Source organism: Culex pipiens, chromosome 1 (genome assembly GCF_016801865.2).
Source record: "Culex pipiens pallens isolate TS chromosome 1, TS_CPP_V2, whole genome shotgun sequence".
In the NCBI taxonomy this organism is placed as follows: domain Eukaryota; kingdom Metazoa; phylum Arthropoda; class Insecta; order Diptera; family Culicidae; genus Culex; species Culex pipiens.
This window is the reverse complement of record NC_068937.1, coordinates 137,889,081-137,913,090: the sequence shown is the minus strand read 5'-3', so window position 1 is coordinate 137,913,090 and position 24,010 is coordinate 137,889,081. Positions and strand designations below refer to the sequence as shown.

At 40.5% G+C, this 24,010-nt stretch overlaps 7 protein-coding genes across 7 annotated transcripts in view; 3 read left to right on the top strand and 4 right to left on the bottom strand.

The window, feature by feature from the left end:
* Positions 1 to 12,408, bottom strand: part of LOC120417089 (uncharacterized) — a 128,895-nt gene extending 116,487 nt beyond the window's left edge. The window contains exon 1 of the mRNA XM_052706077.1: positions 12,273 to 12,408. The gene's annotated coding sequence lies outside the window, so the exon portion shown is untranslated. The remainder of the gene's footprint in view (positions 1 to 12,272) is intronic.
* Positions 238 to 1,518, top strand: LOC120425060 (serine protease snake-like). Its single transcript, XM_039589433.2, has 6 exons — positions 238 to 367; positions 441 to 481; positions 543 to 652; positions 706 to 1,075; positions 1,128 to 1,308; positions 1,369 to 1,518. The coding sequence occupies exons 1-6, from the start codon at positions 301 to 303 to the stop codon at positions 1,386 to 1,388; spliced, it is 789 nt and encodes a 262-aa protein (XP_039445367.1). The 5' UTR covers positions 238 to 300; the 3' UTR covers positions 1,389 to 1,518.
* On the bottom strand, positions 4,173 to 5,563 carry LOC120425059 (serine protease Hayan-like). The gene is made up of 4 exons (XM_039589432.2): positions 5,360 to 5,563; positions 4,778 to 5,304; positions 4,526 to 4,715; positions 4,173 to 4,465 (listed from the first exon to the last, which is right to left on the bottom strand). The coding sequence occupies exons 1-4, from the start codon at positions 5,409 to 5,411 to the stop codon at positions 4,446 to 4,448; spliced, it is 789 nt and encodes a 262-aa protein (XP_039445366.1). The 5' UTR covers positions 5,412 to 5,563; the 3' UTR covers positions 4,173 to 4,445.
* Positions 5,680 to 12,650, top strand: LOC120425064 (uncharacterized). The gene is made up of 6 exons (XM_039589438.2): positions 5,680 to 5,963; positions 6,028 to 7,237; positions 7,300 to 7,427; positions 7,487 to 7,602; positions 11,345 to 12,215; positions 12,275 to 12,650. Exons 1-6 carry the CDS (start codon positions 5,828 to 5,830, stop codon positions 12,577 to 12,579), a joined length of 2,766 nt encoding a protein of 921 aa, XP_039445372.1. The 5' UTR covers positions 5,680 to 5,827; the 3' UTR covers positions 12,580 to 12,650.
* Positions 12,566 to 14,410, bottom strand: LOC120425055 (palmitoyltransferase ZDHHC16). Its single transcript, XM_039589427.2, has 6 exons — positions 14,096 to 14,410; positions 13,890 to 14,037; positions 13,644 to 13,835; positions 13,467 to 13,584; positions 13,204 to 13,412; positions 12,566 to 13,146 (listed from the first exon to the last, which is right to left on the bottom strand). The coding sequence occupies exons 1-6, from the start codon at positions 14,140 to 14,142 to the stop codon at positions 12,712 to 12,714; spliced, it is 1,149 nt and encodes a 382-aa protein (XP_039445361.1). The 5' UTR covers positions 14,143 to 14,410; the 3' UTR covers positions 12,566 to 12,711.
* Positions 14,411 to 15,717: 1,307 nt separating this feature from the next.
* On the top strand, positions 15,718 to 16,534 carry LOC120425061 (ADP-ribosylation factor-like protein 2). The gene is made up of 2 exons (XM_039589434.2): positions 15,718 to 15,910; positions 15,979 to 16,534. Exons 1-2 carry the CDS (start codon positions 15,846 to 15,848, stop codon positions 16,466 to 16,468), a joined length of 555 nt encoding a protein of 184 aa, XP_039445368.1. The 5' UTR covers positions 15,718 to 15,845; the 3' UTR covers positions 16,469 to 16,534.
* Positions 16,535 to 16,603: 69 nt separating this feature from the next.
* LOC120425057 (serine protease grass-like) lies at positions 16,604 to 22,375 on the bottom strand. Its single transcript, XM_039589430.2, has 4 exons — positions 21,820 to 22,375; positions 17,349 to 17,787; positions 17,102 to 17,289; positions 16,604 to 17,041 (listed from the first exon to the last, which is right to left on the bottom strand). Exons 1-4 carry the CDS (start codon positions 21,890 to 21,892, stop codon positions 16,620 to 16,622), a joined length of 1,122 nt encoding a protein of 373 aa, XP_039445364.1. The 5' UTR covers positions 21,893 to 22,375; the 3' UTR covers positions 16,604 to 16,619.
* Positions 22,376 to 24,010: the final 1,635 nt, after the last annotated feature.

Below are 24,010 nucleotides of genomic sequence, written 5' to 3'. Positions count from 1 at the left end.
ACGGTACCCGTCAGATCGAATCCGTTACGCCCTGCTATCAATGAGTCCCATTGTGTGTCCTATTGATACCCGCGGGCCCGTGGTCAAAGCAAGATGATCAACGAGTCACGAGAGTGTTGAGAGGGAGAGACAGTGAACAAGAACAAACCACCAAACAAAACAAAAAGGCGACACAAAACGAGTTTTGGCGTCGCGTATAACATCACATCTTCCCCCGACCCTCGCGAGTTCGCTCAGTCCGAGGAGAACATCGGCGCGAGCCAGGCTCAGTCCGGGGCGCATCGATCAATAAATAACACGATGACGACGAGGATCTGGACGCTGTTGGCTGCGGCAGCTGTAGTCATGGTGACGATCGTTGACGAGGGTATTTATTACGAGAGAATGTGTTACAAGTTCAAAGTTAATTGACCATCGCAACGCACTTACATTGACCACAGGAATCTGCAAGACGCTCAGCCCGGCCGAAGGATCGCACGTGGTAACGTACATTTTATTACGATGATTAATGGCCCACGTATGACCGTTAACTGTTGACTTAGGTACAAATTGGTCAGAAGTTAGCAAACGGAAAGATCGAACCGGTTTGCGGTGGTTCCTACATCGGCAAAAATGTTGTGGTTCTAGGAGCTCACTGCTTCAATCGAAATGGGTAATTATCAAATCACTGCAGTATTCTCAGCTTACTAATCAATCACGTTTTAGCAATTCTCCAGACACGGTTCGCTTCCGAAATGCTTACGGAGGAAGCACCGATCTCCGCATCTCCAACTTTACCCTACACTATCGCTACAAGCCCCAATTTGATTACCACAACATGGCGGTCGCGTTCCTCGATCGTGACCCAAGGACCGCGATCAACACCGTTAAACCTGCCTGCGTACTTAAGCCACACATCAAGGGCAACAAATCGGTGCAACTGATCGGACTTATCGGCAACCAGCTGGACAGAGCGGATTTACAGACAGTTTCGTCCGAAAAGTGTCACGAGTACTACAACCCAAACCGGAAGTTGCGATTCGGAGTTCTTCTGTGCTGTTTCTGCGCAAGAAATGCCAACCTTAAGAATTGCACGGTAAGATCAAAATCTAATTAAATTCAAGATCGCTAACAAATTTACAATTCAGGATCAACACAGCGCACCGCTGCAGGCGATCGTCGCGCGCTCTGGCAAGCAGGTTCCGTTCCTAATCGGGCACAAGTCGATTGGGCGATCGTGCGGAACGAACACTCCGGCCGTGTACACCCGGTACGGTTCGTACTACGAGTGGCTTGAAACTGTAACCGGGATCAGTTTGGATGAGAAAGGTTGGATGTTCTTAGCTGATGTGGTGAATATTTATTAATTATTATTATTATTATCTGCAGATTGCATCAACCGATACTGATTTCACTCAAGGATTCTCACGGGTAAAATGTGAACGTTTATTCAGGTATAAATAGTCTTACTAAGAGCTTTGGTATTTTGGTCAATAAATTAAAGAAATAATTTAAAACTTATTTATTAAAAGTCCGGTGTGTTTGTACTGACCATTATTATATTTTTTAGCTTCAGTCCAGACTCAATCCGAATTCCTCGCAAAAATTGCACATCCTATAACCGCATGACGGAGAAAGATTCGTTTCCTGTTTGGGTCGTTGAGCTCAAATGGGGGAAATATACCCTTTCTCATCACATTTCTATCATCGGCCCATCAGCATTTGTACCTTAAATAACACCTTACATAAGGCCGATTTTTCAAAGTTTTTGTCCCTCGGCTTTGGCCGGGGTCGAGGGGGCGGGGCAAAAAAATAAAAAAAATATATAAATATTGAAATAACAAGCCATAGTTTCAACATTTGCATGGAAAAAGTGTTTTAAAATAAATTTTTCACTAGTACAGTTGTTTTGCAATCATTAGTTTTCAAAAAGGTAAAATTTGACGGTAAAAAAAACTTGAAATAAAATTTGTACCAGCCTAAAGTTTTTTTTGGACTATTTCAAAGTAATAAATAACTCAATTCTACACAGAAAAAAATAATGTAAATTTGGAAGCTTTAATTTTGGAAGGTTGAATATTACCTCTTTTATGATGTAATTTTACCTCTATTTAGACTGAAAAAGTGACATTACAACAGAAAAGTGGTAAAATTACACATTTCCAGAGGTAAAATTACACCTTTTTTCTGACATAAAAGATGTACCCCTTCCCAGATGTAATATTACCATGATTTTTTTTTCTGTGTAGAGTAAATTTTCAAAAGGACCTACCTGCATAGGAAACCCATGAATTATAGGATGTTTTGAAAGTTCAATAGGGCGAATCTGCGATTGTAAACAAGCAGTCTATACCCCAATTACTTGACGTGAACTGTCACTTGAGCAAAAGGGATAGACTGCTTGTTTACAATCGCAGATTCGCCCTATTGAACTGTTACTACGGAATTAAAAGTTGGCTAGCTCTCCTTTGTTGATTTCTCTTAAAATGTTGGTTTAAAAGCGGGAAACTGCAAAAAAAGGCTAAAAATAGGTATATTTCCCCTATAACTGCAAAAATGCACTGAAGTGAGAAAATGTAATCAAAGATGGCGGTGGACTATTGAGAATCTTTATTTGGTAATCAACAGAAAATTGATAGCTCAATTTCGAACAAATTGGGGAAGTTCAACTCGAATTTGACTCGCACGTTAAGCTTCGGATAATAAAATTTCTGATAATTGAGCCTGGATTATAGTTTCTAGCATCAGGAATGTACTTTTTAAAAAACAACTTTTGCTCAGTAGCTAATGGCAGTAGAGTGAAGAGTCTCTTGCTCTGAGAGAAGAATATCAGGATCCTTCCCTGACTTGCAGAATTTCGGATTTTTTGTCAACCGGACCTAACCTGGGTCCCGGCGCCGGACTAACAAACGCTACCGATCAACATTGGCGATATGGCGTAATTTTTTTACCAACATAAGATTTTTTTCAGAAGAATAAAAAAAAACTTTACTCGGAGCGTTTGGTACGGTATGTCCACGCATCCTTCCTCCCCTGTAGATTCTGTGAAATTCCATTCACAGAATCCTCTCTGCGGTAAACACAAGACAGTAGGGCTGGCCGCTTTGATTTTTGTATAACATTTTCGGATATTCTCGGATGTACTGCAATTATTAATATTGACAAAAAAAGTGCTTGGGGAGTAATCTAATCACAAGACTTTCCAGCATGCTTTCATCGGACTGGCTGCGATTGTGTTAGATTAGATTAGATTAGATCAGAGAAGAATAAAAAAAAACTTTAGATATAAAATAGTTATGCTCAGTTGAATCTTTAATTTTCAATCAATTTTGTTTGTTTGCAAGAGATTTGAAAACCAATAAAAAAAATTAAATAGTTTCACATTTGTCAACATATGACATGTACAAAAATTCCACTTCACTCGTGTGGGAAACCGACCGGGTAATTCATGGCCTTGACTTTCAAAATGCCAAAACGTTACTGCCAATCTGCGGTTCATGACCTTTGTTCATGTTAAAAGTACTTAAAAAAGGTTTGAATTGCACGTTTTCTTATGCAGCTCTCTCTGTGTATCTATAACACTTTCTCTCTTTCTTTCATTTTTTCTCTCTTTCTATCTTTCTCTATTTCTATCTTTCTATCTCCCTCTCTTTCTCTATTTCTATCTTTCTATCTCCCCCTCTTTCTCTCTTTCTCTCTTTCTCTCTGTCTCTTTTTCTCTTTTTCTCTTTTTTTTTCCTCTCTAGATTCTTCGAATATTGGAACGGGTCTATCGAAGATCAAGCAGCAGTAATGATTACGAAACATTGGTTGAAAAAATACATTTGGAAACATAAATCGTTGAAAAGTTATAAGAAAACCCAAATCAAAAAACCTTTTAACCAAACCAAACAAAATTATCACATTTTTGCCATGTATTGTGAAATTTGAAAAAGGGCAAAAATTATGCTATCAACATTGCTTTTTTTTGTTCATCTTTGAATGCTAACTTGAAAAGCCATCAGCAGTGCAAATGTCAATGTACCTACTTTTTTTAATTTAAAATACTAAGCAAGGAAGGAAGGAAAGCCTTATTAAGTTTCCTCTTCGATATAATTTTTGGTTTAATTTTGAGTGTACTCGAGAATAAAATTATAATGGTTTAATACTGAAGATTTTTTTTATATAGTTAACATTCAAATTCCCAAAAAAAAAAGATTCTTTTCAGTGCACATTTCTTTTAGTTCTTGTTTTAATGAATTCTTAAGAGACTACTCATCCTTTTATTACGTAATAAACTGCATGCAATCTTCAAGCGATAATAAATTAGCAAGCTCGCAATAGCCGCACCATTAAGCTGGACGCCGGTTTTCCCAAGCAAAATTAAATGTCGACGCTAAAACAGAGGGTGTTATTATATGATGTCAAAAGTGCTGAAGGTAGAGATTATTATCCGTCTTGCCGTAATCCGGGAAGGGGTCTGCCAATCAATAGCGCTCGAAGCAAGCTAAAAATATAATAAAACTATTGAAATCGACCAAATTTCTTCTTAAAATATCAAATTAACCGTCGTGGTTGGCAAAGTCGATCCCCGCGATGGTCGCAATCCATGGAAAGTGTCCATCCGAGCTGAGCCGCGTGTAAATCCCCGGAATCTTTGACCCACACGATCGTCCGATCGTCTTCTGTCCCACCAAAAATGGCACTCGTTTGCCGTTCGTCTCCACGATCGTCTGCATTGGCGCCGACAGTTCACTCTGAAACAAGTTATTTTTTAATTTCCAGAATGTGTGATTTACCCAAAAAAAAATTAGCCTACCGCACACTTGGTCGTCGTCTTCGCACTTCTAGCACACATACAGCACACCAACAGGGCGCCATATTTGAACTTTTTCGTGGGACTGTAATACTCGTGACATTTGTCCGAATCGACCAGCTCGACGGCGGTCTTCTGGAACACACCTTCGGCGTCCCTGCCGATCAGGTGAATTTGCGTGGCTGGTGTTGGGAGGGTCGACAGAATGCAGGCCGGCTTGAAGATCTTCGAAACACTCTGAGGTTCCTCTTTCAGGTATACGATTGCCATGTTGTGGTAGTAGTACTCGGCCTGGTACCGATAGTGGACAATCACATCCTTGATGGCAAAGTCCCGCGGGGATCCGACGGCTGCTCCAAGCCGTACGACGTCGGCACGTGTTCCGTTGCGTTCGAGACAGCGCGCGCCAGTTAGGATCATGTTCTTGCCGATGTACGATCCCGTGCAGTCAAACTTGATCCCATCGGCGTGAGTCCAGCCGATGAGGGCCACGTGGGACGCCTCGTGGGGTTCAAAGTTCTGAGCTTTACCTGGTAGCAACAGAAGGTTAGCTTTAAACTCGTTTGATTTGGTTTGTAAACTTACCTGACCGGACCATTAGGGAGATCCAAACAAGCAAAACAAAATGCACCAACATTTTTTGGATATGTAGCCACTACCTGCCACTGAAGAATAACAACTCCACTAGAAGTGGCAGTGACAACAAACTTTTTGTCCTGAAGAGTCGCCGATCGGAACGCAAATGAAACCAGTTTGGCTCGACGTAAACGTTTTTATCCGACTCTCACCTACCCCCTGATCTATTTCACCCTGGTCTAAGCGATACACCAACACGCATGATGATCACACAAAGTTAGTATCAAGCAAGACGGCGTCGGCGACGGCAGCGCCACTCCCGCCGGCTAATTAAGACTTAATTGAAGCACACGGGAGAAAAAATCCCTCTTCTCCCGGGTGAGTCACATTTCGATAAAGAAGACGCGATCTGCTAAACTGGTTTCGGCTGTTGTTTTGGCGTCGAGTCGCGAAAAGGGATACTCAGTCTGTTCCGAGATGCGGCCGAGTGTTGTCGTGGTGGTGTTGTTTGCGGTTTTCGGTGCGGTCGTCGGACGGTTGCAGCCGGCCGAGAATGTGTTCCCGACTGACGTGAACAAGGCGTTGCTGCCCAACGTGCGGCAAAGCTTGAACGGTTTGTTTTCTCCTCCCTCCCGGCAATTGCGATGTGTAATTACGGGTGAATGATTTGTTTCTAGATTGCCACCTGCGCTACCACAAGTACGGTGACTACAACTTGATCTATCCCATCTTTGGGGTTCCGGCGCGAATCGGGGAATTTGCGCACATGGCGGCGATCGGGTGGAGCGGACCGGGAGGCGCGGTCGACTTCAACTGTGGGGGATCGTTGATAACGGCCAGCCACGTTCTGACAGGCGCGCATTGTGCAACACGGGACGGCACTCCACCGGATGTGGTCCGACTGGGGGTGATCAATGTCAACATGAGCATCGACGATCCCCGTAACAACTACGCCCAGCAGTACCGGATAGCTTCGTTCAAGCGTCACCCCGAGCATCGTTTTTCTGCTTACTACAACGACATCGCGATCATCACACTCGATCGCAAGGTGGCAATTAATGACGTAGTGACGCCGGCCTGTCTGTGGACTCAAAACGAGGTGGATTTCCCCCGACTGGAGGCGGTTGGATTTGGTCAAACCTCATTCGCGGGGGATAAAACACCAATTCTGCTCAAAGTTAAGCTATCTCCGATCGACAACGCGGAATGTGCGCTGACGCACACCTCCGCGATCCGTCAGCTGCGCCAGGGAATCGTCGACAGTCAACTGTGCGCAAAGGATAGCGTTATGGACACTTGTCTCGGTGACTCCGGCGGTCCACTTCAGGCCAAACTCATGTCCAATCATCGAACAACGCCGTACGTCGTTGGTATAACCTCGTTCGGGATGTTCTGCGGCACGGAAGCGCCCTCGGTCTATACCCGGATTTCCTCGTACATTCCGTGGATTGAAAGTGAAACCAACGAAACGTTCGCGTCCGGAGAATGTGCCTCGCGTTACATCCATCTGCGGGAAGCAGATGAGTCCATGGTAACGACACGAGCCGGCGATCACGTGTTTATAGAACCGGAGAAAAGCTACATGGACATTGAGTTATTTTCCAAACATCGAGTTTATCTGGGATACGAGAGAAAGCAGGACAATTGGATCCAGTGGAACTGTGGCGGTGTGCTGATCAACGAAGATTACGTCCTGACGGTGGCGCACTGTGACAAGTTTGTTTTCGATCAGACGCCGAGTCACGTGAAGGTGGGCGATCTGGACATTTTCGCAAACAATCCGGATGCGCAGATCATCGCGATCGAACAGTTCATCAAACATCCAAACTACAGGGAAGGGTTCATGGAGAACGATATCGCTCTGGTGAAGCTGGCTAGGGATGTCAAGTGAGGATCAACGACCAAGCGTCTCCATTGAAAGGTTTATAACGTTCATCAAAATTCCACAGAATAGGGCCAAATACCCTGCCAGCCTGTGTAGTGAACAACGATCTGACCATGGAAATGTACGAAATGAACGGCTTGGGACCGTATAATTTGAACAACTTTCTGCGCACCGACGAATCCATGTCGAGAAGTGAAATTTTCCGAAATTATGCTTTGTTTTCAAAGTGAAATAATAATTTCTTGTTTCAGATAGCAGCCTGGTACTGACGCGGATGCGCGTCGATCCGACGCCATGCCAGCGCGGAAACAGCAACCAGATCATGTGCGCCAAGAACAGCAAATTTCTGGTGCCCCAGACGTGCAGGGTAATGTAACAAGTTAAAACTATACACAGTAACAATTTGTGTATATTTGGAAGCTGTAATTTTGGAAGGTTGAATATTACCTTTTTTATGATGTAATTTTACCTCAAATAGACTGAAAAAGTGACATTACACCAGAAAAGATGTAAAAAATACACATTTTCAGAGGTAAAATTCACCTTTTTTGTGATGTACCCCTTCCCAGATGTAATATTACCATGATTTTTTTTTACTGTGTAGCTCAAATATGAAAAAAAAATCAAATTAAATTATTCGCTCTACAGCATTGCCTTGGCGTTCTCGATTGCGAGATTCCTACTCGTAACAAGGTGTTCGAAGGCTTGATTGTTGAGGCAATTGCAAACCTCTTTTTACACCTTAGCTTCCATCCACCCCGGGATTCGAACTGACGACCTTTGGATTGTTAGTCCAACTGCCTACCAGCGACTCCACCGAGACAGGACCCAGGGAAGACGACTCCTTCACCTGGACTGAGCTAACGACCTAACCTTTTTTTTTTAGGTTAGTCCGGGGCCAACATTTACTTCCCGTCCGATGGAAGGCGTGATCAGACAAATCTCGTCTCTAAAAATGCCACCGGGACCGTCTGGGATCGAACCCAGGCCGACTGGGTGAGAGGCAATCACGCTTACCCCTACACCACGGTCCCGGCTTGCTCAAATATGAATCATAGAATATCAAACCTGCTCAAGCAATCGACCTCTCAAATTTGAGTTACTTAGTGGGGACCATCCATATACCACGTGGACACCTTGCGGGGGGTGATTGGCGATTGTCCACGCTCCATACAAAAAAGATTTTATTTGTATGGAAATTGTCCACGATGGAGGGGGGGGGGGGGGGGTTAGGGGGTTGAGATTTTCAAAAAAGTGTCCACGTGGGTTGTGGATGGTCCAGTGTTATCGAGCTCAATTATGAATTCCCTCAAAGTTTTTTCTAGAATACATACGTTAGTTAAAAACTGTTAAAAATCCCAAAATTATTAAAATTTCAGTGGATGAATTACTGTTTTGATCACATATCAGTTTTACCAACTTCGTCATCTTGTACTTGTACATGCTTAGTCCACTTTTGTGTATTCTGAAGTGATTTTTAACTGTTTATTTCATGATTTGATCATCCAAAAAAGAGAAGACTGAAAGTTGGAATTCGTCTAGGCATCCGATTATAATATTTAAATTTTTAACAGTAGTGGCGGTGTGCTTTTGCCGTGGACAAATGGATTGCTCTACTGCCACAACTGTCAAAAAAGGTAAATATTATGATCGGACTACCAGACGAAGAACCGAAACTCTAAGATGGCGGCCAATATGGCAGTTCTTAAAAATATTTAGAACATCTGAGCAATTCTCTACGAAATCGGCCGGTTTCGATTTTTTTTAAATTTTTTGTATCGAGCTGTCAAATCTGCAACGCATGGAGTTAAACTTTCTGTGATGTTACCGTGGCGATTGGAAAAGTTCAACTACATGTTGCACGCACACACTCTCACATCTAATTTTTCGTTTAAAACTTGGTACAAACTAAATACACGGAAAAAAATCGCCGATGTTTTAATTAACTTTTTTCACAAAAAAAAACAATTTCCCAAAATCCATATTTTTTATTTTTGATTTTTTTTTTTTTGAACAAAAAACCTCAACTTTTAAACTATTGAAAAGTGCCGCTGAGTTATTAGGCCGTTGCAAATATTTTTGAATGTTTATGTCACCCCCACCTCCTTCCCCACCCTTCAATGTTGGCTCGTAAAATCAGGAGGCAAAAAAATATTTTTTCAGTAGACTTCAAAATTTCAATGGAAGTAGAAATGCAATCAACTTAAAACTATTTAAAATGCATTTTCCTGCCATAATAATTAGAGCGTCCAATTTCCCGTCCCGGGAAAAAAATTCCCGAAAAAAATATTTCCCGTTTCCCGGGAAATTTGTAAATTTCCCGGGAATTCCCGATATTCAAGCGGAAGTATACATTTTCTTAAATTTTTGGAACTATTTTTTTAAATGCTCTGAAAAATAATAAATGAACAAACTCAACATGATTTTGTTCCATTAAATGTATTGTATGGTTCTGATAATATTAATTTTTGAAGCAACTGGGAATAGATCTTGCTTAATGAGTATGGAATTATTACAATTAGGTAAGCTTTTAACAGATTGATGTTATTTCATCAAAAAAATATTAACTCCTTGCCTCCAAATTGAAATTGAGATTTTTTTACGTTTTTGTTTACCATGATCAAATTAGATGAAAATCGAATTTGTGCAAAAAGAATTAATTCAATTGGTTGAATACCTAGTACTAAAGAAATTACAATTTGAAGTAAAAGAATTATGGAGAACTGGTGCAACTACAGGTGTTAGAGGGTTAAATGTGAAAAAATAGAAGACTTTTTGTGGAATGATGTTAATTTATCGTATAATTTAAATCATGTTGCATAATAATACAAAAAAAAATCATTGAAAAATTACTTTCTATTGTTTGTTCTCAAAAAATGCCAAAAATATATTTAAAGCTTGCTTCAAATATTTGTAAACATTGTGTTGTTTGTAGTAAAACCAACACTAAAAAGCTTTACCATTTGTTCAAGAGCTGAAACCAGTATTTGTCATGAAAAACATAATTTCTGCATGTTTTTTTTTTTCATTTCAATAAACTGGTCACAGAGGCAAGTTTAAAATTTCTCATAAAAAAATACCAAAATACATTTTCTTGTAGTTGAATGATTTTTTACATGCAGTCAAGCTATTAATTGATCTTCACACTTATTTAAACCATTAATGTTGATGTCCTATACAATTTTGTTGCATAATATTAATTAAAACCAAGATCATAACAATTTTCAATAAATTTAAAATTTCCCGGGAATTCCCGGGATTTCCCGGGAAATTTGTAACCCCGGGAAATTGGACGCTCTAATAATAATCATTAAAAGCAAGATTGAAACAGTTAAAAAATATTTACAAGTCATGTGAAATTTCGATGTACGGAACCGCAAAATGATTTTTTTTTTTTCGCAAAACTAATAACTGTAAACCAATTTGACTTTGGCCATAGACAAGGGACATAAACTTTGAAAAATAATTACAACGGCTTTTTTCTTAAATTATTTTTGGAAAAATAGAAAATTTAATCGACTTTAGTTATTTAAGTAAAATCAAATTCGCAATCGAAAGGTTTTAACAGATTTTTTGGTTTTCAAGATAAAGCCCCATCCTACAATTTGCCGAAGACACAAAACCGATTATAAAGTTCCTTCAACAAATACTGATTTTCGAATATTTATGTATCATTTTTGTATGGACAGCTGCCAAAATTGTATGGAGCCTTGTATGAGCAAACCAATGACACAAAATGGCTTCTTTGGTCATAGGGAAGGTCCCCAAAATGTTTGAGCCGTGCTCCTAATCCTTATTCCTTCCCCGGTGAATGGTGGAGATGGGAGCAGCCAGCAATGGATGGCTTTCATAGTGCGATCTGTACTGCTCGGGTAGAATTGGTTTTTAATTCCTTTCAATCCATTTCTTAGCAACTTGCGCTGGACAATCACCACACATACATGACGAAATCCAGTCTACAACCCGCTAAGATCACCATCTCCATGCAAATGCAAAAATGACCTTAACTTGAACCGTTTTCAGCCTTAATGATCAAAAATGGCCTTAATTTGAACGTCACTTTGGATTATCAACGACTCAAAGTAACACTTGTCTTTCCTCCCAAACAGATCGAGCACGGCGGTCCGCTCGAGCGCGAAACCTGGCACTACGACCGATACTTCCAGTACGTGTTCGGACTATCCGTTGCGGGCAAGGACTGCGGCTTCGGCAGCGAGGCGTACTTTGTCCGAACGAGCGCGCACGCCGCCTGGATCGAGTCGATCGTGCTGCAAAAGCAGCAGGCTCAACGCAGACGCCAGCGCAGGCAGATATTCTTCCCGGACCAGGAGTACGGCGTTCCGGTGAGGGTTGGGCAGGCTTGCGTGACTTCGAGAAATGTGGCGGGAGTTTGCGATTATTACCGAAACTGTCCGAGTATTAATAACTCGGCAACATTGCTGGTGAAGTTCTGTAAACTTGGGGTTGACCCTATGGTTTGTTGTGAAAGGTCGGCGGCCATACGGAGTGGTTATAGTTTGAAGAAGTGCGTTGCGCATTGGAAACAGTTTAAGCGACCGGAAGAGGAGGAGTACGAGAGTATTCCTTCGGAGGGACGACCCGTGCAGGTGGAGGAGTATCCGCACATAGTTTTTATCGGAGTTCGGAGGAATAATCAGGTTTACTGGAGGTGTACTGGGGTGTTGGTTAGTGACGAGTTTGTACTTTCCAGTGGAAGTTGCGTGAAATCGGGAATGATTGATGTGGTGAGACTTGGGGCAGTTTATTTGGACGGTGGAAACTCGGTTGGAACAGGGGAAATTATCAACATTGCACAGATCTTGACACATCCGGAGTATGATTCAACCACGATGAGGGCAGATTTGGCTCTGATAAAACTATCATCGAGAGTGACCTTCAACAGCAGAGTACTCCCGGCGTGTCTATGGCCAAACCAGGACTCAATACCGCTGAAACTGTACTCGTTAGGAGTCGATGAAGGTTTGTTTGGGGAAAACATTTAGTAAATCGAGAGAAACTAAAAATTGTGGTACTTACAGGAATCATCAGCGTCCGGCCGCGCCTCTCCAAGTACAACCAGGACTGCCGGAAGTTCTTCCAGCTGCGTAGCCTCGCCGACGACGAGCAGTTGTGTGCCGAAAACTACTTCAGCACCAGCGATTCTTGCTTGGACCGCAACGGGGATCCGATCGAGGGAACGCTCGCCAACGGAAACATCAAGATTTCCATCGTCGTAGGGCTGACGGCGTACAGTGCGGGTTGTCCCGGCGCACCAGAGACGGTCACCGTGTACACAAGGCTTTCGGCATACATGGAATGGATTCGGTCCATCGTGGAATCTTAAGCTGTTTACTTTTAAGTTACAAATTATACTGGGAAATGCGTCGATTTGCTGGTACCACTTAATACCGACTAGTTTGGGGTTGGTTCTTTTTTTCCTGATAAGAGTATCACACGCACACACACACACTCAAGCTTAGGGCCACTCGTCTTCGCCATCGATCGCCCTGAAATCGCTAACTGTCAGCCAAGTGAGTCCGTTCCCCTCAGGTTTATGTCCCGACGGTAGCAGCACATTCCACCACCAAGTTCGCTTTCGCACAAGTCCCAAAAACAGCTTCCAGTTCCGCTTGGGACCAAAATCGTACGGATTCTGGTACGTCTTCCCGAGCGCCGCAAGTCGCTTCGTTTCGGACTTGTTGATGTGCGCCTCGATGCTCGTTTCCCCGCGCGTTATCAACGAACTGTGCCACGCCGTAAGAGCACCCAACGCAAACAGAGTGGCCACGTTGATCAGCGCCATGAACACGATTGCGCGATGTTTCGCCGCGTTGCTGCTGTAGTCCTGCGGCACGGGCAGGTCGTGCTGGGCCGGAACCAACCCGTCGTCGATGTAGTCGTTCATTTCGGTCTAGAGAAAATTACTTTTATTCACATAATTTAAATTAAAGAAGAGTTGAAAACCTACCACTGGAATGATGTGCCCGGACAGATTGAATCGCACCGGATGGCCGTGCAGCGGTTCGACCTCGTTCCAACCGGCACCATCGCCGAAAAGAACGTTCCACCCCAGCTCGAAGCCAAAACATATGATGAACAGCACACCGACCGAGGTGTACAGCATGTACAGGAAGAAGTACCGATGGTTGCCGTACCCAACGCAGTTGTTGAGCCATGCTGAAGAGTTAGACATTAATTAAATTCGTCCAGAAGAAAGTCAGAGTAACTTACGACAGTGATGATCCATTTTCAGCACGCACTTGTTGCACACCGAGCAGTGATGCGTTCTCGGCGGCTTTGGGGCAATACATTTCTTACAGATACTCACAGCCTCAACTATTAGCTCTTTCTGAAATATCAAAAGACATGTTTTAGCGTTTCAAAATAAGCGAGTTTCGAGTTCGTTACCTCCGGTGGATACCCGGGCGATGTGGCCGCAGCTTTGTAGAAATTGTAAGCCACATTCCACAGCAGCCAGTGGCCCACCAGCATGAGAAAGTAGGTCGTGTTCTGGCTCTTGTTCCACCAGTACGGAAGGCCGACCCAGTAGCAGATTATCACGACCGCCGCGGTCAGACAAACCACGGCAAATACAAAGAACTAAAGAGATTTTTTATTATTACGCGCTTGAAAACAATCATTTAAAAAGTTTACCGGTCCCAACAGATGGGTGAAATTGTCCACGAACCAGAAGATTGGCTCCAGGCCCACATCCGAGGCGTAGGATTGGCTCATGTGGTGGTTGTAGGTGAGGGAACGGAGGCATTGCATCGAATACTGGCAGCGGACGCGAATGGAATCGCTGAGGGGAGTGTTGAGAGTTCCACTAAACTAAGTTCAGATTATTCAACAATACTTACAGAAGTTTTTTCGGAAATTCTTTCAGTCTCCAGCGAATGCGACCCATGGTTGCGGTCAGCAAATTGAATACTCGTAATTTTAGAATTGCTTGTTTTATCTACACTAACATCATTATGTACCGATTGTTATAACATTTTCACTAAGAACTTTGTCCCAAAGAACCTATTTGCGTGGTCAATCCAGATTTTAATAGAGAAATTTGAGGAAATCGAACGAAACACTTGCAATTTGCACAAAATTTGTTTACAAACTAAATGCGATCTGTCAAACAGGCCGAGTAAACAAAAAATCGACAAGGTGGGGTCACCATATTTAAAGGGCGTCTCCACAGCCGGGACCAAATATGATCGAAAGCAATCAAAATAAAAAAAATATATATATAAATCCAGAGCTTTTTTTTTTAAAGGTCCTATAAACCAAATTTTCATTTTTTGCTTTCGGGGTGTTTTTGAACACCCCTGACTCAAGGCAGTTTTAAAAACACTCAAAAAGCAAAAATTTAAAATTTCTCGGAAAATTTGGTTTTTAGGACCTTTTTAAAAAAAAACTCTAGAAATATTGAAATTACCAAAGTTTCAACATTTGCATGGAAAAAGTGTTTTAAAATGCATTTTGCACTAGTGCAGTTGTTTTGTAATCATTAGTTTCAAAAAATTTAATATTTCTCGATTAAATTTTCAAAAGGTCCTATCTGCATAGGAAACCCATGAGGGATAGGTTGTTTTGAAAATTTATTCTAGATTTGACAAAAACAAAAATTTAAGCGAAAAAAACCTTTTTGCGATAATAAACACTGACAATTTTCAAAAATTAAAAAGATATTTAAATAAGCTAATATGCTTAAAATGATTCTAAACGCAGGGGAATGCATTTAAAATTGATTTCAGCTGATTGTATTTACTTAAATTGGGTCCTAAAATTAAGTTTAGATTGCTAATATATTTCTCGAGTTTTTTTTGAAAAGGTCCTATAAACAAAATTTTTACTTTTTGCTTTTTGGGTGTTTTTGAATACCCCTGACTCAAGGCGGTTCTAAAAACACCCAAAAAGCAAAAATTGAAAATTTTGTTTATAGGACCTTTTCAAAAAAAACTCTAGATTTGTTCATAACGATAAAGCTTATTTTTCTGAGTACAATGACCCTTTGTACGACCGCAAAGGACTTAAAATGTGTCGTGATCAGGGACTTTCTTTTATAATAAAAACACAGATATTTTGCAATTAACAAACAACACGTCTTATTCCACAGAAATTAACCACAAAACGGATTTGACAATCTTCATTATTAAGCGCAAAACATACGTTGCCAGTGCCTGTTTATTTTGCATTGGCCAGTCTGTTTCCCTCGACAGTCTGTAATCAGAAATGGTTTTGAATCGTGTTTTTACCGCTGTACATAAAAATTTACATAGGGCTTTAGGACCCAATTTCCATTGAAATTTTTAAGTTTCTTGAAAACATTTCCTTTGCCCCCTGATTTTTCGGGCCAATTTTGTAGGGGGGTAGAAACAATAACTTTAATAAAAAATTCTTATTTAAAACATTAAATGTTTTTTAATGTTCGTTTTTTACCGGCAGTGGAGAAACCCTGAATACCCGTAACGCCGTGTCTCTCTAGTAACGCCTGCTGTCGAAACTTCAAAACAGAGAGCATTTTCAAAACAATGCGAACTGATTTGAATTTTTCCTTCTAAAAGTTACTGTAAATTGCGTGTTTTGAGTGTTAGGTTTTAGTAAAAACATTTCAAAATGGGATTTTTAACCATCCTGAAGAAAATGAAGCAAAAGGAGAAGGAGATGCGCATCTTGTTGCTGTAAGTAAAGGCCACACGAAATCATCTGCAGCGATGACTAACGATTTCCTTCTTTTATCCCTCTGCAGTGGCCTCGACAACGCCGGCAAGACCACAATCCTGAAGCGCTTCAACGGGGAACCGATCGACCAGATCTCTCCGACGCTGGGCTTCAACATCAAAACGCTCGAGTACAACAACTACACGCTAAACATGTGGGACGTGGGTGGCCAAAAGTCGCTCCGGTCGTACTGGCGAAACTACTTCGAGTGCACCGACGGGGTCGTTTGGGTCGTGGACAGCACCGACCGGATGCGGATGGATTCCTGCCGGGAGGAGCTGGCCGTACTGCTGCAGGAAGAACGACTGGCCGGGGCGACGCTGTTGGTGCTTGCGAACAAGCAAGACTTGCCGGGAGCGCTGACGGCGAACGAGATCAAGGACGTGCTGCAGCTGGAAAAAATCGAGACGCATCACTGGGCGATCCACGGGGTGAGTGCGGTTACTGGGGGGAAGCTGATCGAGGCCATCGACTGGCTGGTGGACGACATTTCCAAGAGAATCTTCACGCTGGATTAGACTCGGTAAGTCGCTAAATTATGTATTTATTATTCCACAAATATACTCTCTATTACTATTCTTGAAGTCGCCCCTGGAAGATATTTTGAGAAATTCCCTGTTCGGATGAGTGAAACACAAATTTTTGAATATATAACTCATTTTTATTGCATCAGGACGGCTTGAGATTGTCCTCGATCCACGACATGTACTTTCCGACCCTCGTAAAAATTCCGGGAACGTTCCTCTCCCCGCACGTGTTCAAACCGGCGGAAACAATTCCAAACTGAATAAATCTCGCATCACCGTTCAACATTCCCACCGTTCCCAGCGGTCCACCGGAATCGCCCCGGCAGCTGTCCACCAGATCCTTTCCTCCGGCGCAGATTTGCTTATCCGAGAGCAGCACAGTTAAACGATTGCTAGCCATCACCTGCTGGCATTCGGAATTGTCCACTCGGGGCAGGGTGGCCTTCAGAAGGACGTCCGAAAGATCGTTCTTTTCCGTCGTTCCCCAACCAGTTATGATGTACTTGGGATGCAGCATGTTCTGGTAGTCCTTCGTCACCGGGAGGCAGATAGGCTTGATGTGATCTGAAAAATTATAAAAAGTATTATTCCTGGAGTTTTTTAAACTTAAAATTTCAAACAAACCTTCAAACATCACATTTCGAACTAATCGAATCAATCCAATGTCGTTCGCATACTTTGGCTTGTTGTACTCGGGGTGAACAATCTCCAACTCAACTGCGATATCCTGAACCGGTCCTGCGCAGTCGTCCTCCGAGCCAATACAATCCTGCTCCTTGCTTTTGGTGTGCTCTCCCAAGCGAACGTGATCCCTTTGAAATAGAAATTAAAATTAGTCACCTCAAATAAGAAGACCCTCAATCCAACTCACAGTGCAAATCTCCTAACTCCCAGGCAGTGTGCCGCCGTCAAAACGTATCGTTCATTTATCAACGACCCACCGCAGCCGTCCGTAATCGTCCCGCTGAGATCTTTGTACCTCAGCAGTGCCATCCACGGGAACTCAAACGGAGCGGTGGCTTGTCCGTTGGAAATCCGGTCCGTCGTAATGATGCCACACTCAACTGGAAGCAGGGACGGCTTTTTCGAACCCTGCTTGTCCACCAGCACCGACTTGTCGATTTCACTCAGCTGGCAGCAAACGGCCTTGGTGACGCCCGCCAACCGGCACACCGACTGCCGGATGTAGGTCAAAATCTTCGGCGGGATCTTGTTGTTTGTCAGCTGGAAAATCTTGTAGATATTGCGGCATCCCTCCACCGGGACGCACATTCCCGGCTGCATGGCCGGGGTGGTGCAGGAGGGGTTTTCTGTTGGAGAAATTAAGATTTAGATTTATTGTTGTTTTCAACAGATTTAGATATAAAAACGTTACTTAATCGGTGGTTGGTCATAAAGTGAATACACTACATAGCCTTAAAAAAGTGTATAAATAACACTTACTTGATCAAAATATCTAAGATCCGGCCTAGAAAAAAGTGAATTGAAACACTAAAGTACTTATAACTTTTGATAGGGTTGTCAGATTTTCATTCTTTTGAACTCTTTGCAAAAATCTCTCGATTACCCATCCAACGATAGGTCGCATGGTGGATCCGGACAACGTTTTCATCAAGATATATGAGATCCGGCCTCTAAAAACTGTATAAATAACACTTAAGTAATTATAACTTTTGATAGGGTTGTCAGATATTCAACGTTTTGGGCTCGTTGGAAAGGTATTTTAAATACCTTTCTAAAAATATATAGCATGACAGATTTTCTTACAAAAGCCACCCTTTTTACAATCTTCCGAAGTTTAGCTAAAACCTGGGGACCTTAAGACGGATCGAATGAGACAAAAACGGTCCAAATCGATTTAAACAGTCTGGAAATAATCGTAATATCTACAAAAGAAAGCTCCCACATTGCAAATTATTAAAACTTTAGTATTAAAAAATACAGTTTTTTTGTTAAAGTTTAGTATTTTACACTAAAAACACTGGTGTGGTGAAAATCTATTGATAGTTTAGCGTCGTTTGAAAGCCATATTGCAGTTGTTAGTATTTCAAAAAAAAAAGCTTTTTTTTTATTTTAATATTTTATACTAAAACTCTAATGGAGTGAAAATCTGAAGAAAAAAATGGCTTTGATTGAACATTTTTAAGCACTGAAGCATTTTAACTTACTTAAAATCTTCTATCGTTATCCTCCCTACTTTATACCCTTTCTTTTAATTTCTTCTGACGATAAAATTAAGAGAGCCGAAATGGGTTTCTCAAAGTTTATAAAATATTTATAGGTGTATTCGGGTAAAATATCTGTTTGATCAGGTCATGAATAATAAGTTCACTTTTGATTTCAAAAAGGCAACCAATTAAATATGAACAACCATTGCATAATGTAAAATTGTAAAATTAAATTTTTACATCTTAATACTAAAGTTCGGTGTTTAAAAATAAAATTATAATTGAAAAAAAATTTCAGCACTGCATATTTTTCGTTGCCATTGATACAATCTGAATAATTAAATAAATACAAAATAATCGCTAACACCAAATTGATTTCCATTTTTTAATGTTAGGAAAGCATTTTTGTATGGTCATCAGTTGTGAAATTTGTATGAAGATTTTTATGAAAAAAAAAAATTATGCAAAATACTTTTTTGCCTTAAGAACCTTCCTGAAATGCACTAATAATATCGATGCTCAACATTTTGAAGAACTGTCAAACTTTTAAAATCATGGATTTCCCTTGCTTTCCTTAAACAAAATACTTTTTGGGTAATTCTCTACCAACTCACACGAAATCGGGAAAAGTTGCCCCGACCCCTCTTCGATTTGGGTGAAACTTTGTCCTAAGGGGTTTCTTTTGTCCATGATCACGAATCCGAGGTCCGTTTTTTTGATATCTCGTGACGGAGGGGCGGTACGACCCCTTCCATTTTTGAACATGCGAAAAAAGAGGTGTTTTTCAATCATTTGCAGCCTGAAACGGTGATGAGATAGAAATTTGGTGTCAAAGGGACTTTTATGTAAAATCAGACGCCCGATTTGATGGCGTACTTAGAATTCCGAAAAAAACGTATTTTTCATCGAAAAAAACACTAAAAAAGTTTTAAAATTTCTCCCATTTTCCGTTACTCGACTGTAAAAAATTTTGGAACATGTCATTTTATGGGAAATTTAATGTACTTTTCGAATCTACATTGACCCAGAAGGGTCATTTTTCATTTAGAACAAAATCTTTCATTTTAAAATTTCAAAGCTTTTTTTCGTAAAATCGCGATTACTCGTGATGTTTATAAGCAAACTCCTTATGTCTTTATATCAAAATTTTTGTAATTGTCTGCTCTACAACTTTGTAGAACATTGTTACACTCTAAAAAATAACCCTGCAAAGTTAGAAAAAAACACGAAATTTTAAAATGAAAATTTTTGTTCTAAATGAAAAAATGACCCTTCTGGGTCAATGTAGATTCGAAAAGTACATTAAATTTCCCATAAAATGACATGTTCCAAAAATTTTTACAGTCGAGTAACGGAAAATGGGAGAATTTTTAAAACTTTTTTAGTGTTTTTTTCGATGAAAAATACGTTTTTTCGGAATTCTGAGTACGCCATCAAATCGGGCGTCTAATTTTACATAAAAGTCCCTTTGACACCAAATTTCTATCTCATCGCCGTTTCAGGCTGCAAATTATTGAAAAACACCTCTTTTTTCGCATGTTCAAAAATGGAAGGGGTCGTACCGCCCCTCCGTCACGAGATATCAAAAAAACGGACCTCGAATTCGTGATCAGGGACAAAAGTTACGTCTTAGGACAAAGTTTCACGCAAATCGAAGAGGAGTCGGGGCAACTGCTGTGTGAGTTGGCGGAGAATTACCCTTTTCTAGACAAATCGATTCCATTGTGCTCTCCGTTTCAGAATCCTCTCTGCGGCTAATGCAACGCAGTAGGCCTGGCCGCTTTAATGAGTGTAATACATTTCGGGTGATCTCGGAATTACTACAATCATTAATAATGACAAGAAAGAACTTGGGGCGTAATCTAACTTCAAGCCCTTCCAGGATGCTTTCTTCGGACTGGCTGCCCTTGTGTTTGATTAGATTAGATTAGACACACAAACTCTCTTTTTTCTTTTTTTTTACCGAAAAAATGTGTAAAAATGTGAACCTGATGAAAATTTATCATTTTCTGATGTAAGATTACACATTTCATTTGACACAAAACCTGTCACCATTTCCTGATGAATATTACCATCCTTTTTTTACTGTGTATCTAATTAGCATAAAAGAGCACAGAGGCGTCGACATTATTGCGGCACATATTGCAAAGCTTTTATCGATGCAGACTTAACGTCTTCGCTGTGATTTTATATTGCTCAAATATTTGCCAGCAATCAAGCACAAATTTCCCTTGAGAAAGGCTTCGAATTCAATATTTCGTTTCAAAACAAAAATCCCCTCTAAGTTGTTTTTCCTTATCTCCTTGAAATTCCAGTTTACCCCTAACATTATTAACATACTTTTGGCACATAACGTCATGATTCGAATTCCCGGACGCTTCGAAACCCGGACACTCCATCTTGTTTTATCAATTATTTGGATATAAGTTCGCATTATGAATATCTAAACTGGGTTATATGATTAATTCTAACATCAACTTTCATTTAAAGTTTGTTTGAACGCTGTAGTTAATGTTAAAACAATTGAATAAAATAAAATTATAAGATTACCAAAAATGCGAAACATTTCACGTGAAATATTTCATAGGCGTCCGAAGCACCGGGAAGGCAAAGCAAAATTTATGGTTTTGATTTCCTTAAATTCTAGCAAATGTTTAATAAAATATCGATTGTTTTGATGTTAACAGCTTATTTGAGACCTAAACAATGCAATTCACTAACATTTCAGTCCAAATTTGTGCGATTCATTAGCAAAAACGAGTGTCCGGAATTCGAAGCAAAAGTGTCCGGATTTCGAATCAGCTTTTATCAGTGTCCGGGATTCGAAGCACAACAAGTCATTTTAATTTTAAAATTCTGATGAAAAATTGTTAGAAAAGGCATATTTTGCATGCATTTTCTTGAAACTGACTGTTTATACTACATCCTGATGATATTTCTACGGTTCTAACTTATTACATGATTTTTTGCCAGCTATAACGAAAATGATATGCTACTAAGTGTCCGGATTTCGAATCATGACGTTATCTATACCAGAAAAATACAAATACTACAAGAATCCACACAAAAACGAACAAACCAGTTTGTCACAGTCTAATGCGTTCAAAAAAAACCGGTAAACTGACTCGATTAAAGCCGTAACGATCATCCTCCCACAAGAAAAAAAAAACTTACGCGCTTCAGCTCCTTGCAAAAAGCACCAACTACCCCAACTCAACGCAAGTCCAAGTACCACTATCAAATGCATCGTTTCGTATCGTATCGTAAACGGCGCCTTTGCTATAAACTTGTAAACTCAAAACGCGCGCGCTCACTAAAAGTCAACCTCTTCGGCTCGATCCTTCGACAAGACTGACCGGACAACGCGAGCCGGCATCGATCAGGAAGACCCTAAGCCGCCTCAGAATGTCGTCATTCAGCGAATCTCAATGAGGTGCTCGAAGCTCGTCGTCACGCGATTGACATACCTCGGCTATGACTCTCTTTCTCTTGGGTTGCGAACCTCGGCCAAACCTGATCATTCCTGGCCTGCCCTACGTCGGCGGGTTCAAGATCGTGTCACGTGCTTTCTTGTGCGCCAACGGCAAACTGACCTGGCGCGTGGTTTCGTTGCGAGAGGTGTGTTGTTGGACACCCCTCCTTTTTTTCCTACTCTAGGGGGGAGGTTTTGAAAATTCCCCAACATAACCAGATCTTGTCACCGCAACAGAGCTGTAAAGACGCACCCGATTAGGTTGGTTTGTGCAATTGGACGCGAAGGTGGGTCGAGCTTGGTGTGACTCATCGTATCGTGAATAAATATTAAAGTTGTTTGTTGCTTTAAGACAATTGGATGTCATAACATCAGTTCTTTGTTCCAGATATTAAATATCACACTTTTTTTTAATATTCTTGAAATTTAATCTAATCTAACCCTATAGCGCAACCATTTTTTCGGAAGCATCCCGAAGAATTTCGGGATGAATACTTCCAACATCCTTCTTTTCTAAACGGCCAGGCCAACTGCGTAAAGTTAACCGCAAAAATGATTCGTTGGAGTGGATTGAGTTTGAACTTAAAGGTTCAAACAACAATACAGTTCTGAATCTGTTTATATTCTTGAAAACCTATTTTTTTGCAATAATCTATTCAGATTTTTTAGCGAAGATGGCGTTACGAGTGGTGCTCGCCCGAAATGTGAAAATCGCACAGAAGTACCAACATTAGAAAAAAAAAGTGTAGCTGTCATGCCATAGGGGGATGGCGTCGCTATTTTTTGACCACGTTTTCCACTTTTCGGCCAACGAAACCGACTGCTTTATCGACTTTATTTTGCTGGCGAGAGAGGATGCCGTCTATTTTTAGACGATGACTCAGCACTTTTCCACTTTTGCACTTAATAAAACTAGATAGCAGCACCATGTAACGCCACGTCTCTATGGCATACTTTTTTTTTTGTAATGTTGGTACCATTGCGTGATTTCCGCATGCTATTGGGATGCTAATTTCGAAGATTTATCTGAAAATTTTTAGAAATTTTGGTTTCACGAAAATGTGACGAAAGTTACAAATATCTTAACCCTGTACTGCCCAAATTTTTTTTTTCGAAAATTTTTATTTTTCCCGTATTCAGGAGGTCATTTTGAGCAACTTTTGTTCTACGAAAAACTTTACGTCTCTTTTTTATGTTTTTCTTGTTTCATTTTTAGTAATTTAATTTGCATTTATCTTGTTTATTTCATGTTTGTTTTTGGTAATATTTGGCCTATTCTACCACCTCCAATAATTACATTTTGCCTATCTAATTTTTTCATGATTTAACAGTCACTTTTTCAATTTTTTGCTTGTTTTTCACATTTTCTGGTATAAAATGGTACCATTATCATTTAAATTGTTAAAAAGTGCGTAGAGGCATATTCTGGGACACTACAAAAATTACTGCATACTTCTTTTTACTGAAAATATAGGAAATGTTAGTAAAAAACACAGACAAAGTTTACCCATAAAAAAATGACATATTTAAAAACATTGGCAAAGTCACATAAAACAAGTAAAACTTCAAACCCAAACATTTTCTAAAATTTTAAGAGTTCTTCTTTCTAATGCTTTTGGAAGATCACAAATTGGTTGAAAAATGAATTATTGGCGATTATTTTTTAAATCGAATCCCGCCTGGGTTGTAGAGGGTTAAAGATGGAAAATCCTGTTTATATTAGTCAAATCAAAAACTGATCAAATTCATTAACAACCTTATTTTTTTAATTATCTGGCTCAAAGATTTCAAACAAAAAATATTTTTTTATGATGTTAAACAAATCTCGATTCTTAAAAAACACATAAAAAACTGATTCAGTCCGTTTGTCTCTGACATAATTCAATTTAAAAA

Excerpts from the sequence above, each read along its gene's own strand:
- LOC120425060 (XM_039589433.2), top strand. The coding sequence starts at position 301 with ATGACGACGAGGATCTGGACGCTGTTGGCTGCGGCAGCTGTAGTCATG. Across the intron at positions 653-705 it reads CACTGCTTCAATCGAAATGG|CAATTCTCCAGACACGGTTC; the intron begins GTAATTATCAAA and ends ATCACGTTTTAG. Across the intron at positions 1,309-1,368 it reads GATCAGTTTGGATGAGAAAG|ATTGCATCAACCGATACTGA; the intron begins GTTGGATGTTCT and ends TATTATCTGCAG.
- LOC120425059 (XM_039589432.2), bottom strand. The coding sequence starts at position 5,411 with ATGTTGGTGCATTTTGTTTTGCTTGTTTGGATCTCCCTAATGGTCCGG. Across the intron at positions 4,716-4,777 it reads AGACGACGACCAAGTGTGCG|AGTGAACTGTCGGCGCCAAT; the intron begins GTAGGCTAATTT and ends AACTTGTTTCAG. Across the intron at positions 4,466-4,525 it reads CGACTTTGCCAACCACGACG|CTTGCTTCGAGCGCTATTGA; the intron begins GTTAATTTGATA and ends TTATATTTTTAG.
- LOC120425055 (XM_039589427.2), bottom strand. The coding sequence starts at position 14,142 with ATGGGTCGCATTCGCTGGAGACTGAAAGAATTTCCGAAAAAACTTCT. Across the intron at positions 13,413-13,466 it reads GAAAATGGATCATCACTGTC|CATGGCTCAACAACTGCGTT; the intron begins GTAAGTTACTCT and ends CTAACTCTTCAG. Across the intron at positions 13,147-13,203 it reads CCGGGCACATCATTCCAGTG|ACCGAAATGAACGACTACAT; the intron begins GTAGGTTTTCAA and ends AATTTTCTCTAG.
- LOC120425057 (XM_039589430.2), bottom strand. The coding sequence starts at position 21,892 with ATGCATTTGATAGTGGTACTTGGACTTGCGTTGAGTTGGGGTAGTTGG. Across the intron at positions 17,788-21,819 it reads TTTGCAAGGAGCTGAAGCGC|AAAACCCCTCCTGCACCACC; the intron begins GTAAGTTTTTTT and ends TTTCTCCAACAG. Across the intron at positions 17,042-17,101 it reads TCGAAATGTGATGTTTGAAG|ATCACATCAAGCCTATCTGC; the intron begins GTTTGTTTGAAA and ends ATAATTTTTCAG.
- LOC120425064 (XM_039589438.2), top strand. The coding sequence starts at position 5,828 with ATGCGGCCGAGTGTTGTCGTGGTGGTGTTGTTTGCGGTTTTCGGTGCG. Across the intron at positions 7,603-11,344 it reads TGGTGCCCCAGACGTGCAGG|ATCGAGCACGGCGGTCCGCT; the intron begins GTAATGTAACAA and ends CCTCCCAAACAG. Across the intron at positions 12,216-12,274 it reads CTCGTTAGGAGTCGATGAAG|GAATCATCAGCGTCCGGCCG; the intron begins GTTTGTTTGGGG and ends TGGTACTTACAG.
- LOC120425061 (XM_039589434.2), top strand. The coding sequence starts at position 15,846 with ATGGGATTTTTAACCATCCTGAAGAAAATGAAGCAAAAGGAGAAGGAG. Across the intron at positions 15,911-15,978 it reads GAGATGCGCATCTTGTTGCT|TGGCCTCGACAACGCCGGCA; the intron begins GTAAGTAAAGGC and ends ATCCCTCTGCAG.